Source organism: Juglans regia, chromosome 1, assembly GCF_001411555.2.
Source record: "Juglans regia cultivar Chandler chromosome 1, Walnut 2.0, whole genome shotgun sequence".
NCBI lineage: Eukaryota > Viridiplantae > Streptophyta > Magnoliopsida > Fagales > Juglandaceae > Juglans > Juglans regia.
In genome coordinates, this window is record NC_049901.1 from 41591783 (window position 1) to 41606893 (window position 15111).

A 15111-nucleotide genomic window follows, 5' to 3' on the forward strand; every position below is an offset into this window, starting at 1 on the left:
ACATTTTTTAAATCTCCATGCAAAATATAATAAACAATTTAACCTTTTTAAATCTTAATACACATTTTTTAAATTATAAAACAATAATAATATTAAAACATAATATTTTAAACTTCAAAAAAAAATATAAAATTCTCATTTCACTCTCCAAATTTGCCAATGTCAAAGCTAAATTTGGGTGGTGTCCAATGTTAAAAAAAAAATAAAAAATAAAATTGAGAAGTTGGACTAGCAGGTGCTAGAATAGCTTTCAAAAGGCAAGAGGATTTTTATTTTTCGCCTTCTATTTTTAGGGTCAATTTTCTTAGTTTTTCTTCTATTTTATTTTACTGCTTGACCAAATGCAGTGCTTTATGGTCCAAAATTCCGTACTTCTTACTTTGTTGATCATTGAGTTGCTTCAAATATGTGAAACTTCCGGCATTTCTAACCATCATAATCGCAACATTACAATGGTAGGGATCTAATTCCCTCTCGACCAAGCCATGGATACCACGTTCAGAGCAGCAAAGATGGGAGGGGAAGAGATAATCTTTGTTGCAGCTTTTTACACATTGGATTGGAAGAAGTAAACTTTTATTGGATTTTATTCAAGGTTTAAACTTGTTGGATTTTATTCTTGTTTCCCGGTTTCCACATACTTAAATCTTCACTGTTTCAAGAGCTATCTTCCCTTCCTGATAACACTCATAGTTTATAGCTCCATAGTTCTTCACATTTCTATACAACCTCGGCTTCTTGTCGTCTATCAAGCAATCCACAGGTCCAATCTCTCGCTCTGGCTCTGGCTCACTGAGCGTTGCCACTGATACTCTCATCTTCTCTGAGTTGGTCACAACCCTGTGCACTGGACTCTTGAATATCCCGTTGCTCATTATCTGCAAAATGAATTGAGTTACAAATGCTTATGTCTGAATGATGATGGGGATTATTAAAGTTACAAAATTTGGGAGAAATTTACCTGCATTTGATCACCAAGGTTCACAAGAAGAGCATCGGGGATTGAAGGGATTCTAACCCATCTGTCTTCTATGAAAACTTGAAGACCTTCTACTTCTCCATCTTGCAAGAGCACTGTAATTCCTGACTTATCTGTATGAGGTTTGAGGCCAAGAACCTGATCGGGTCTGGAACAAGGTGGATAGTAGTTAAACCTGGTTTGCATCAATGCACGGTCTCCAAATTGTTTTGAGAAGCTATCCTCTTCCAACTTCAATGACTTTGCCATGGCCTTGTACAGAAGCTCCATCACAGACTTTATCCTTGTTCCATATTCATGAAAGATCTCTCTGCAAGAAAATTTCATAAATCTATATCAATTAAAGCAGGTCTGCAAATTTCAGAAGAAAAAAGAAAGAAATGAAATGAGAGGAGGGGGTTAAGTACCCAAAGTGAGTTGGGTTTTGGGGCCAAAGCTCAAGCCTTCTTTGGTCTTCTGGAAATACATTAAGAGCAAGGCGATAGGACCAGTCAAGAACTTGCTTTTCTGACACTACAACATCATATCCATACCCTTCACCCTCGTTCTCTGCTCGGGCGTACTTTTGCTTTTCTTCCATTGGTAGAGCGAAGAATTGTTTTGTAACTACGCGTACTTTGTCAAGAAATGAACTTGAAATCCCATGACCAATTGCCTGAAACATTGAAACAAATTCAAAAGAAAAGGAAGGAGACAAAAGGAAAGATCTATTAGATGCAGAAGGGCAATCAATGAAGAAAAACGAACTTCTGTTCATTTCTTCTAAATTCTCTCTCTCTAAGCTATTACGCCTAACTACTTATAAAGAAGAAAATAAGAGGATTCAAGTTAACTAAGACAAAACTCAAAATTAACCTGGAAGAATCCCGCAGAGCTCAGAGCTGATCTGAGTTTGTCAAGTTCATCCTCAACTTGTTTGGGATCAAGATGTGATGAAGATGGGGAAGAGAAGAGGCTGATATTGATGATGGGAATGGAAACCAAGGATACAGAAGACTCAATAGATCCAAAGGTGGAATCTTTAACGATGAACTCGAGAGGGGGTTCTTCGCCCTTGATCGACATTTCTTCAACACTCTTGGACATGAGTGCAATCGCTTCATTAACAGAAGAGAGAGCCATTCTGCTTTAATGCCCCCTGAGCTGAAAAAGTAGTGTTGGATTTACTTTGGTGGTACTGTTTCCAGTCTCCAACCTCAAATATTGTCTAAATATATAGAGCAAGACTCAGGTAGGCTCCAAAATGCAAATTAAAGTGCATGCCAAGGCTTTAAATATCAAATGCGTTATGTGAATTTGATTAGTTGTATTTAATGTAGTTTAACATTTAATGCTTTGCAGTTCTGTCTTTCTTTCTTAAGTGCTCATTAATAGTCCTCATTAAATGCTCAAATTAATTAGTATTAGAGATGTGATTAATGCTCATTAACAGGTCCTTAAGGCCACCGACCCCCTGATAGGACCCTTATTAATAAGCCAGAGGGTAAATAAGTGCTGTTAGAATGAGTACAATATATATGGTACTGTATATTTGGATATGAAAAATTCTTTAAAAGATTTTGAAATATGATTATATAATTAAGTTCTGCAAAAAATGGATATGAGAAGCTTTTTGGATATAAAAAATGTGTAAAATGTATTTTTAGATATATATATATATATCTATATAGCATGTAATTAAGGATCAAGATTGATATATGCGCTTGATGATCAGAAGTACTCGTTTTTCTCGAGTAGGTTTCGGAAGATGCGCGCACTAGCTACCAACTTCATGCAATGCCCTGTCCTTTCCGGGCCGTATGCTCGTTTTCCAGATAAGGTAGCCTTGGGTTTGTAGATTCGTCTGAGTCATTAATGAATCATAGAAAAAGAATGATATTGAGGGAGATCGAATACAGCAACCAGATCAGATTGATCATGAAGATCAGTAGTACTACTAATGCAGGTCTTTCCAAGAAAAAACATATCTTAATTTCTTTTCTTCTTTCCATGATCTCACAACAAGCAACAATCTGGAAAGGAAGAGTTGATCTGATCTCTGTTATGTGATTGTACCGAGATCGATCTTTTTTCTTTGAAGAATAGCTCCAAAGTTTTTATGGCCTTTTAGCTTGTTATATATGTTGGTGGCGTGTGTGTACAAAATATCTACATATAATATGCGTGTGTTGGTATTATTGGCCGGAGTACTGCCTGTATTATTGATCAGAGAAGAAACGTACGACCTCCGTTTTTGCCAATGGTTATCTTTACGATTAGGGAAGAAGACAATTGGTCTGCGTCTTTGCATTAGTCTAGACGTGTTAGGGTTGACAGGTTAGACTGCACGTGGCCAATGTATGTATGGACGTGGTTTACATGCAGTGGATAACCACGTATGTCGATCTATTTTGCTGATATTGTGTGGTGAAGAGTCCTAAGAATAAAATCCATTTATTAAATATTGGAGGATGGAAACACTTTTTAGGGTAATCTCAAAGAAAAGTGAATTGCAATCACAAAAATATTTGATGAATCTATAAATTTATTTTATAATAAAAGCTAACGGATCATATGAAATTTACTTTTATGAAATTATTATTATTATTATTTTTTTGTAGTTAAAGCATTTCTCAATTTTAAAATATAGATGACATAATATAATACTCTGATTAAAGACGTTATATATGCTATTAAAATTGTTTATAAAGACTAATTATTTGACATAATTTTTTTTCTTGGCAAGTTTGCTGCATTAATAAAAATAAAGTTTTATACATAGTTGCTTATATATATAATACTGATTACAACAAAATAGATTAAAAAGAAAGATCTTTGTCGCTCTGAAAATTAAAAAAAAAATTAATTTTTTTAAAGTAGATCTTATTATTTTTTAAAATGACTGTATAACGTTTACGCATTTTATGATTACACAATACCTAAAAAATCAATGACTTTATTTAATATTACTCTCGTGTAAAACTTATTCTAAAGAAGGTAATTTGTAACATTCCAAATTTAGCCACAGCTTGATTAATGGTACGTACGTACATTATCCTTGAAGCTGGTTTTTATGCCAATGAAATTCCCAGCTGCTAGCTAGCTAGCTAATTCCAGATGCATGCATACTTAAACTCTTACAGTTTCAAGAGCAACCGTCCCTTTTTGAAAGCACTCGTAGTTGATAGCACCATAATTCTTCACATTTCTATACAACCTCGGCCTCTTCTCGTCTATTAGGAGGTCCACGGGGCCAATCTCTCTATGTGGCTCTGGCTCACTGAATGTTGCCACTGATAATCTCATCTTTTCTGTGTTGGTCACCACCCTGTGCATCGGACTCTTGAATATCCCGTTGCTCATTATCTGCATGCAACCACGTTATTTAATTTGAAAAAAATACGCATATATGCATGTTCAGTGAAATATCATTAAAAGTCATGATAATTAATTAGCAGAATATAATTACATGCAATAACATTAATTTGGAAGGAAGAAGAAATTAATTTAATTACCTGCATTTGATCACCGAGGTTCACAAGAAGAGCATCGGGAATTATAGGAACTCTAACCCATCTGTCTTCCATGAAAACTTGAAGACCTTCTACTTCTCCATCTTGCAAGAGAACTGTAATTCCTGACCTATCTGTATGAGGTTTGACGCCAAGAACCTGGTTTGGAGCAAGGTGGATAGAAGTTAAACCTGTGTGACCGAGATGCATACGATGAAGAGATACGATACCCTCTCATCTCCCCCCTGTGCCCCCCTCTCTTTTGTGTGACCTCACCCAAAAAAAAAAAAAATCGAAGCCCCTCTCAGCCCACCCTCTTTCTGTGACGGCCGCCCCATCTCGCGACACTAGTGGTGGTGAAACGACCCGCCCCTCTCGGCCCAGCGAGCTCTCATCTTATTTCGCGACAGAACCCATCTCGCAATGGTAGTGGTGAAACGACCCCATAATTTCACGACAAAACAATAAGTAATCTCTCTTATTTCTCTCATCTTCTTCTTTGATTTTCGTTGAGTGGAGCATGCTTTTGGCTGCTGAGCATGATTTTCGTTTAGTGGAGTAGTTTTGAGCATGATTTTGTTGAAGACTGAGGATTGAGGTGGGTGTCGGAACTGTGGGCGTTAGAATGAGAGGTTGGCGTCGGCAAGAGATGGACTGAGGACTCAGGTGGGCGTTAGAATCGTGGGAGTAAGAACTGTGGGCGTCGTGTATACGTGAGCTACGAGATGGACTGAGTATCAAAAGGGAGAAAATTGTGAAAGAGGGCTATGTGAGGTTGTGATTCTCTATGGGTGTACCTTGTCTCTATTATGTGTAATATCTGATATGGCATATAATTAGTGGAGGGCTGTTTTTATACTAAATGCAACTGGACCGGCTAGAAGCGCCCCTCATAAAGGAAAGGTGGGAAGGGTGATCCATGAGAAGCCATGGAATGAATCTGCTCACTGTTCATACCAGAAACAAAAAAAAAAAAAAAAGGAAAAACCAGAGAGAGAGAGAGAGGATGAAAAACTTTACAGGAATTTGAAAGTGGTTTGGTAGCATTATTGGGTAAATATGGACCGACATCTACAGTAAGGGTTGGTTTGACTATATAAAATTAAATTATCTCATCTCATTTTATGTAATTATTACAATTTTTCCAAACTTCCATACAAAATATAATAAATAGCTTAACTTTTTCAAATCTCAAAATAAAAATAATATTATAATAATATTTTATTCAACTTTCAACAAAATATAGTATCTCATCTCATCTCATCTACCTAACTAAATGAAGCCTGTACTTGCAACAGCCGTTTAGATAAAGCAAGAAATGCAAGGGATCTAGGTGGAGTAAATTAGCAAAAAACAAAAAAAGGGGCTATCTTTCTGATCAAAAGAATTAGAAAGATGTAAAACTTGTACATCCAAGAAAAGAAATTGAAGTGAATTAGACAGATAAAACTGATCATATATATAACCTGGAAGCATCCTCCTGAGCTTAGAGCAGATCTTAGTTTCTTAAGTTCATCCTCAACTTGTTTAGGATGATGATCATGTGATGGAGATAGGGAAGAGAAGAGACCGATATTGATAATGGGAATGGAACCTAAAGAGGGAGAAGACTCGATAGATCCAAAGGTGGAATATTTAACGATGTACTCAGGTAGAGGTTCATCGCCCTTGATCGACATTTCTTCAACAGAAGGGACAGCCATGCAAATGTTGATGTTGATGTTGATGTTGAAACCTAAGTGCACGAGCAACATTAAGTAAATGTTGATGTTTCCTCTCAACAACACCATTTTGTTGAGGGGTTTCAATACAACTTCTATGGTGAATAATACCATTTTTATTAAAGAAATCTCTCATCTGAAATTCAACATCATTATCACTTCTTAAAATTTTAATCTTAACTCCAAATTGTGTGTCCACTAAATTGTAAAATGATTCAATGCATTTTCTGGTCTCAGCTTTGTTGGCAAGTAAATACAATCAAGTGGTTTTGGAAAAATCATCAACTATGGTTAGAAAATGTTTAGAACCATAATGTGCAATTGTGGGACAAGGTCCCCAAAGATCACAATGTATAATTTCAAAAATTCTAGTAGAGACATGAGAACGTTCTTGAAAAGGGAGGCGATGAAGTTTTGCCAATGGACAAATGTTGCAAGGCTTGTCATTAATATTTGAAATGTGGTTCTTGACAATAAGGTCAGAAATTAATTTTAACCTAGAAAAAGATAAATGACCAAGGCGACAATGCCATAGGTCAGAACTAGTTACATCATTTGTGGTAGTGTGAAAAGTTGAAATATCTTGGTGTGAGTAATGGGAGAGAAAACTGGTCAGTGCTGAGGGAGAGATGTCTGAGCAGAGCAGATCGTAGAGGCCATTTCTTAGTTCACCCTTCCCAATCGTTGTCCAATAAAGTAGGTCCTGAATAAAACAATAATTTGAGAAGAAAAACAAGCAACAATTTAGAGAGGTGGCCAACTTTGTGGCAGAAATTAAATTGAAGGAGAAAGAGGGGACACAAAGAACATATGTCAAAACAATGGTACTGGTTAAGTGAGTGGTACCAATATGAGTGGCATTAGCTAAAATCCCATTTGGGAGTGTGACTGAATATGAGACAGGTGAGGTGATTGTGGTAAAAAATGAGGTGCTACAAACCATGTGGTATGTGGCACTTGTGTCGAGAATCCAAGGTGAAAATGAAGAAGTTAGTGAACTGTGTGTGTGTGCTGAGGCAAATAGATGTACCAGACATCTTAGAAGATGAAGTTGAAGGCTGCATGTTGGAGTGGAGAGCGGAAGCCACAATGGAGGGAGCCTTTTGTTGGAGCAAAGTGAGGAGTTGCTGGTATTGTAGCTTGGTTAAACCCACATTTTCATCACTAACACTTTCTGAGGCAGAGTCAAGAGAAATTGCAACCTGATTTGCAAGAGGATTGGAGTTTTGAGGTTTGGAAAAGAATTTATGGCCTGGGGGGTAACCGTGCAGTTAATAGCACCTTTTAGCTATGTGACAAGATAAGTGGCATTGGGTGTAGATAGGAATTTCTACTTTACCAAGTTTAAAGCATTTGTCCATGGTATGGCCATTGATCTTGCAATGAGTGCAATATGGCCTGTCTTTCTTGAAAGAAGGATTAGTTTTTGGATTAAACTTGGGAGAGTAAAAAGGTCTTTGAGTGGCGAAGGCTATGGATTCAAAATTTGGAATGGGAGGTTGAATCATGAGATGGTGTCTTTCTTGCTGCTGGATGAGGGAAAACACCTTGGTAAGAGGTGGTAATGGGTCTAACAACATGATTTAGTCCCGAGCTTGAGAGTAAGATTCATGTAACCCCATGAGAAATTGGAGTACACAATCCCTCTGATAGCGATCTAATAATTGTTTCATTGAGCCACAGTTACAAACAGGTAGAGGGTCATAAATTAAAAGCTCATCCCAGAGGGTTTTTAATTTACCATAGTAGATGCTGATTGAGTCATGGTCTTGTAAAAGGCTAGCTAAGGCTTTCTTGAGTTGATATCTACGTGGACCGTTCTGTTGAGAGAATTGGTCTTGAAGGTCTAACCATATTTCCATGGCATTATCCATAAAAATGACACTAGACTTGATAGAGGGGCTGATTGAGTTCTGAAGTCAGGAAACGAGCATGTCATTGCAACGTTCCCATAGCTCGAGTAAGGGATCCAAAATATCAGTGGGCTTAAGAATGGAACCAGTAATAAATCCCAGTTTATTCTTTGCGCGAAGTGCACGACGCATAGCACGAGACCAAGTCTCATAGTTGTCAGTGGTGAGGGGATCAGAAACCAGAGTAAGAGCTGGGTTATCACCATGGTCTAAGCGGAAGGGATTGGATGGATCATTGAGATTAAGGTAGTGGGACGAGGTGTTTGTGGATTTGTCTGAATGAGAGTGAGAAGAGGTGGGTGGTGGAAGATGGTTGGTGTTCTCCATGAAAATGAGCTCTCAATGGCTCTCTGATACCATGTAAGAAAATAGAAAAGAATAAAAGTTTGCAGAGAGCAGGTCGATGGAGAAGAAAGCTTTTCTCTTCTATTGATTCTGTTGTGTACATTGCATGTGCCAGAAATGGCCACTTTATACAAAATGGGAAAATCCTAACTAACTATACAAAGCCACGGTATTACCTACTGCTAGCTAGGGAATATTTACATAGGAATATACTAGAAGAATAAACAAAAGAATGCTGGAGACAGTTATATAAAACGACTTGTAGTTATTCTGATGAAGCTTGTACAATACGAGCTGTAGCTTGACCAATGTCTTCTAACAGTCTGGCCATGACGAGGTTTATAAACTATTATACAATAATTTATAATAGTTATAGAGCAAGGATCGGTTTGTAAATTGCAAGGTTAATAATAAATAAAATAAAAAAGGCACGTGATTTTAAAGGCATTGGTAGGGGTGTAAATTTAAATCGGGAAACCGAAAAATAGGTCCGGACTGGTTGGTCCGTTTTGAACTGGTCCGGTCCGTTTTGAACTGGTCCAGTCCGGAACCGGTTCCTATTTCATGAAAACCGGCCGGATCCGGTCCGGTTTCGGTTCCATAGTTTTCGGGACTGGACTGGACCGAACTGGACTGGTTGAAATATATATAAAAATTAATTTTATATATTATACAAAATATTTATATATATAATATATAATTATATATTAAATTCTTATATATAATATATATAATTATATATCATACATGAAATAATTTCATATTATAATTTATAAATAATAATATCAAATGTTAATATCAAATATGAACAATTGTAATTTGTTTGATCATATGTTATTAATATAATTATATATAAGATAATATTGTTATAATTTATAAAATAAAAGTTTAAGATGATATTTTTATAATTGATCATATACTTTAAACATAATATATATATATATATATTAAATTATCAATAACATTTTATCATAAGAAGTAATATTTTATTATATATTTTTTACATTTAAAAAAATCAAAAAATTAGACCGGACATGACCGGAAACCTGTAAAATCGGAAGTACTGGTTTAGGAGGATAATCGGGGTGTAATCGGTTTTGAAAAATACAAAACAGTACATATCGATTCGATCCTAAATCTTATCCAAAACTGGACCGCACCAAACTAATTACACCCCGACATTGGAGTATTTTTCAATGCTCTTTGTTCCCCTAGACAACCGGGTCAAGGAATCGAACTCCGTGTTTCGAGAGACGAAAACAATGGCAATTGGATAAAAGATAACCGACAAAACATATTTTTAATGCCCAAAATGTCGGGATATGTCTCAGACCCTCTATCCATTTCATTTGTCTTGATCTCTTATTTGATTAGTTATGGGGTTGAAAACATGAAATTGATTGATAACGAAGCAAGCCTTTTTATATAACTTGTTAATGATATGTATTTTTTATTTTGTATAAAATTCGGATCCTAATTGTTTTGACCCATCATGAGTATTATAAATATATAAGGAGACGAAAAAAAAGAGATGAAGGTGATATATGTTTTGGAAGATGGAGGTTGCTAGAGATAGGATGAAGATTGATCCGCATGCATGAGAAGTCCTTTTCCTTGCAGGTAGGTTTTGGAAGATGCCTGCCAACTAATTTCCCTATCCTTTCCAAACCGATTCAGATTTTCCAGATGTACTGATGGCCTTTCTGTTTGTGTGTGTGTGTGTATATACATATATATATATATATATATATATATATATATATATATTATATGTGATATGTCCCCCCATTCGTTGAAGACAAAACGATCGAGAGAGGGAGAAGACAGCAACCGCATGAGATTCAAGAGTGCCGGCCTAATGATCAATGATTATATATATTATCTCTGTTTTTTTTTGGTTTCATAATCTTCCAACAAGATGATCAAGCGGATCGAGTTTTCTGTGTTTTATTATTATTATTAATATTATTATAATGCATGAGATCTAATCTTTGAAGTAATTTGACATATTTTCGGCTTTTAATTTGTGATCATCATGAATATCTCCGAACTGTGTGGTATTGAATCACGATTTTTTTTTTATTCTCAGATATCACTGCTGTGAAAGTTGAAAACAATAACCTCAGTTTGTAAAAATAATTAAGAAAATTATTATTCTAATAATTTTTGCAATTAAGTCCTAAATATAAAATTGCATATATATATATATATATATAATTGTTTTTTGGAGACTTGGTACAAGAGATAGAGCCTTATACATATACTAGGATTTAATGGTACTGGAGAACTATCTATATATATATATATATATATATCTGACTTTGTACAGATATATAATTACTTAATTTAATCTATATATATATATATATATAGTATCATGAAGTACGTACTCATAATATATAATGTATAGTCAGGAGTACTGTTACGATTTCAATATATGATCTCCATGCATATTGCTTTATTAATTAATGTTCATAATAAATATAATGGCCGGGTATATATATATATGACTAATTAGTACTAGTACTACTGACTCTTGTATAAGCCGTGCGCGTAGATGTATTATATATATATATAACCTGCATGTATGATCGTCACCAGAAATTGCTTTGAAACTCAACGAATTGATGATCTTGATCATGATCATGATCATGAGTTCTTTTTCTTTTAAAAATACTTGGTATACGGCTCACCTAACCTTGATATATAGTTGATCGGACCTGTTCTTGATCAATATTTTATTCAATTCTTCATTGTATAATCTTGTCCATTTGCCTATCCACGATTATTGGTAAGAACTATATATATATATATATATATATATATATATATATATATATACTAGTAGTAATGAAACGTCCAAGGGACGTTTGCCCAATAGAGAAGAAAAAAAAAACAACATCATTATAAATAAAAGTTATATTTTCTTAACTATACATAGATAGTTAAGAAATATAAATAACATAATCACATCATAAAAAAAATTATATTTCCTTAATTATATATAGATAGTTAAGAATTATAAATAACATAACTGCATAATAAGAAATTATAAATAAGATAACTGCAATAATCATGGTAATATATACGCAAGAGAAGTTTGATATAAGTTTACACTCATTAATATCTGTATTATCTCAGCTGCTTAGTAGCATGATCATGTTGATCTTAATTGGGTGGACGTGATCATATTTGCACTATAACTCAAGTTTACGTATGTTGAGTACGACTGGGGGGAAAAAGTTTATCTTCAAGGAATTTATATATGATCTGTACGTAGTTCTCTTTTAATATCAATTTTCTTTCAATATCAATTTTACTTGTATGTATCACTATAAAAAAATTATTTATTTATAATTAATTATTTATTATAAAAATTATATATTTTTTAAAATAAATTTATTTTTTTGATAAATAATCATTCTTAACGCAAATAATTCAACACAACTAATGTTCGTTTTTATATGCATGGGCCCATTTCCTTGTTCATTTCTGAGAAAAAACAGTAGTCATGGGCCAGGCTATAGCTAGACGTGCTGTTCTTTTCATTGAATATTTGCACCTACTCTCTGTCATGTATTAAATATTTTTCACTCCTCTTAAAAATAATAATAAAAAAAAACTTATTCAAATTGTAAAAACACAAGAAGTAAAATATGCTCCATGATTATTACTTATTACTATATAATTACTTTCCAAAGATCAGCATATAATTATTGGAAAACACTAATGTCTCGTTTATTTTTAGAGATAAGATAAAATTGAAGATAAGATGAGATGAAATAAAATTAAAATTAAAAAATAAAATAAAATATTATTAAAATATATTTTTTAATATTATTTTTATTTTAAAATTTGAAAAAATTGAATTGTTTATTTTATTTTATATTAGAAGTTAAGAAAATTGTAATGATTAGATGAGATGAGATATTTTTTCAAAACAAACAAGACGAAATCCTTTACTGAAATTTTTTTAATTTTTTTTTTAATTTTTTTTTACTTAATAATTAAGTAAGTGTTTTTAAATAAATATGTGATTTTTTTAAAAAAATATATATTTAAATAGGTTAAAAAAGTAATGAAAGAAAAGATAAAAAAATTAAAAAAAAATTTATAGTGTTCAATAAAAAATTTCGATAAAACTATTCTGTGTACGTAGCAACGTTCATAATTATAAGGATTAGTATTTATTTTCTGCCTTAGCTAATTCAGTTGAAAAAGGTTTGAAGAAGAAGAAGAGAACGGCCAGAAATCATTATAAAAAGGACGCTGATCAATTAAATACTGAGCCATCCATCACATCAGCATGCATTATATACTGAGCCATCCATCACATCAATTAAATTACATTACAGAATAGACATCCATCCATCATCCAGCTACTCATACAAAAACAAATATATTACTTTTTCCATCGACATTTCCACAGTTTTGATCCACAGCCATTCCACACCCTATGTTTTGTTATATGTTGTTTGGTAACTGAAATCACATTATATATATATATATATATATCGATATATTAATATTTATCAATCTTTTCTAGGTACCATATTGGTGACCTAATTATGCTAACCCTACAATTTAAGATTCATCTATTGAGAACTAAAAACATGAAAACATGAGAATAATATATATAAGTACCTGATCTAAAAACAGATATATTGAAAACAAGAGAATGATCCCTTGTCATGTTGGGGTCGGTCAATAAAAAGCTTAGAAATTATGCAGCTTGATAAGAGCTGATCCTGTGAAGAGGACTTTATGCAGATCAATGCAGAAGCTGTATTTTCTTTTCTTTTTTTTGGTTAAAAATGCATGATGTCATAAAATCTGAGAAAAGCAACCTTAAATGTAAGTGAAATGAATTTGTAAGGATTCAAATATGGAAATTATCATGGAACGGACGTCATTAATTACCAAACACACAAGCAATATATAATTAATGCTTTTGCCGGAAAAAAAAATGCTGTAAGCCTTGAAGATAAGGTTGTCGAAGCTTAATTCTTTTTCTTTTTCTTTTTCTTTTGAACCAAACGGGGTTTAGAGAAGTTAAAACGCTCGCGCGCTCCGATAAAAACAACAAAGGAGGTGTCTAAATCATTCCCTACAAATGAAGGTACTCTTTTGTTCAGCTGCGTTGACCGGTCAAGGGAACATTAAATACTTTATTTAAACACGTAAAGTAGATTAGTATGAATGGGGACATGTATTGACTAATTGCATGTGTTCACATAACTTTGACTAAAGACATAACACTATGCAGAAGAAAAAAAAAAATCTAAAAAACAGACAAAGACACGTAAATATAAATTTTTTTTTTCTTTTCAAAGAATAATATGTTGATGAATAGATCAGAAGGTAAATAATAATCGGAGTAGTACTACTTATTAAGAAGAAGTTCAAGATGATGAAGAATTTGATTCGAATTTGTAGTGTTTGTAGTGTTTGTCCACAGCAACAGACACGTCCCAAGTGCAACTAAGTCCCCTTTTTGGATGGTCACAAGGTCTCCGGCACCAAACTCTACAAACTCAGATGACGAGCCTTTTGGGTATGCCTTCACCTTCCCTCTCAACAAATAGCATGTTTCCTCTACATCAAACTTAAGCTGGTACTATCCTGGCGAGCAACCCCATCTATTTTTACACACATGCACCCACACAAAAAATAAATACATGTATACAGAAAAACCTGAAAAGGGAAGAGAGAGAGAGAGAGAGAGAGAGAGAGAGGCTTAGTACTTGGTCCAGCACTTGATGTTCAACTCGGTTAGCCGCGACTCAGATGGGTTTCTTTCATACTCAAACCCCCAGTCATTCCAGCAGCTACATTTCTACCCACTCTGCCACAAGTTAAATTTAGATTCAAATCCCATCATCTTCAATTTGCTTCGGTATAAATAAAAATATGCCAGCTATAGAGGCATTTCTCGCTTTCCAAGAACAACCACACAACCACCAGTCATGTACTCACAACAATGATCTCCAGTGCCCTCCACTACTGCTTGAGCAAGAGAGTTTCTAACAGCAAATCGCTCTCCAGCTTTCCCTCTAACAAAGATCTGACCACCAGTTGCCCCATACAAACAAGAAACACATTTCAGAAAAATCTACACTTTGTAAAACGAAAATCCAAAGAACACATACCGATATAATTTTCACTATAAAGAAAGAATAAAAAAAAAAAACACGAGCAAACAAAAAATTACTAAACAGAGGGAAAGGAGACAAAAGAGCGGCAAACCCATGGGCTGAGGAGTAGAGAGAAGAGATCTCTCCGTGGCAGTCTCGCGCTCACGATTTTGAAGACCTTTGGAACTGTTTCTCTGATCCATATGAACCCTGCTTCTGCTGCTTCCATTTCCCTACCGATCGGTGATGGTCAAATAGACAGAGAGAGGTGAAGAGCAACTGTGAACATGTGAACGAGAGAGTCGTAGTTGGGAGCAATGCACAGAGAGAGAAAAAGGACGACGCAGATGCAGACAGAGAGAAGAGAGAAGAGAGAGCGTTTCGGTAAGGGAAAAAAAGACAGAGAGAGTTAAAATCGAAGAATAATGGCAGAGAGAGCGTCTCGGAAAGGAAAAAAGTAAAAATAAAAATACTTGTAAAGATCAAAACCGGTAAAATACAAAAAAACGGACGAAAAAACGGATGGAT

The 15111-nt window shown here is 34.3% G+C and overlaps 1 protein-coding gene, 1 long non-coding RNA gene and 1 pseudogene across 2 annotated transcripts; all 3 read right to left on the minus strand.

Annotated features, from left to right (window-relative positions):
• Window positions 1-410: 410 nt before the first annotated feature.
• Window positions 411-2230, minus strand: LOC108995600 (protein SRG1-like). The gene is made up of 4 exons (XM_035689308.1): window positions 1835-2230; window positions 1387-1634; window positions 962-1289; window positions 411-878 (listed from the first exon to the last, which is right to left on the minus strand). Exons 1-4 carry the CDS (start codon window positions 2099-2101, stop codon window positions 642-644), a joined length of 1080 nt encoding a protein of 359 aa, XP_035545201.1. The 5' UTR covers window positions 2102-2230; the 3' UTR covers window positions 411-641.
• A 1668-nt stretch (window positions 2231-3898) lies between these two features.
• Window positions 3899-8431, minus strand: LOC108995641 (annotated as a pseudogene).
• A 5208-nt stretch (window positions 8432-13639) lies between these two features.
• Window positions 13640-15003, minus strand: LOC108995642. Its single transcript, XR_001996894.2, has 2 exons — window positions 14194-15003; window positions 13640-14088 (listed from the first exon to the last, which is right to left on the minus strand). It is a non-coding gene; the product is annotated as an uncharacterized LOC108995642 (long non-coding RNA).
• Between the last annotated feature and the right edge of the window lie 108 nt (window positions 15004-15111).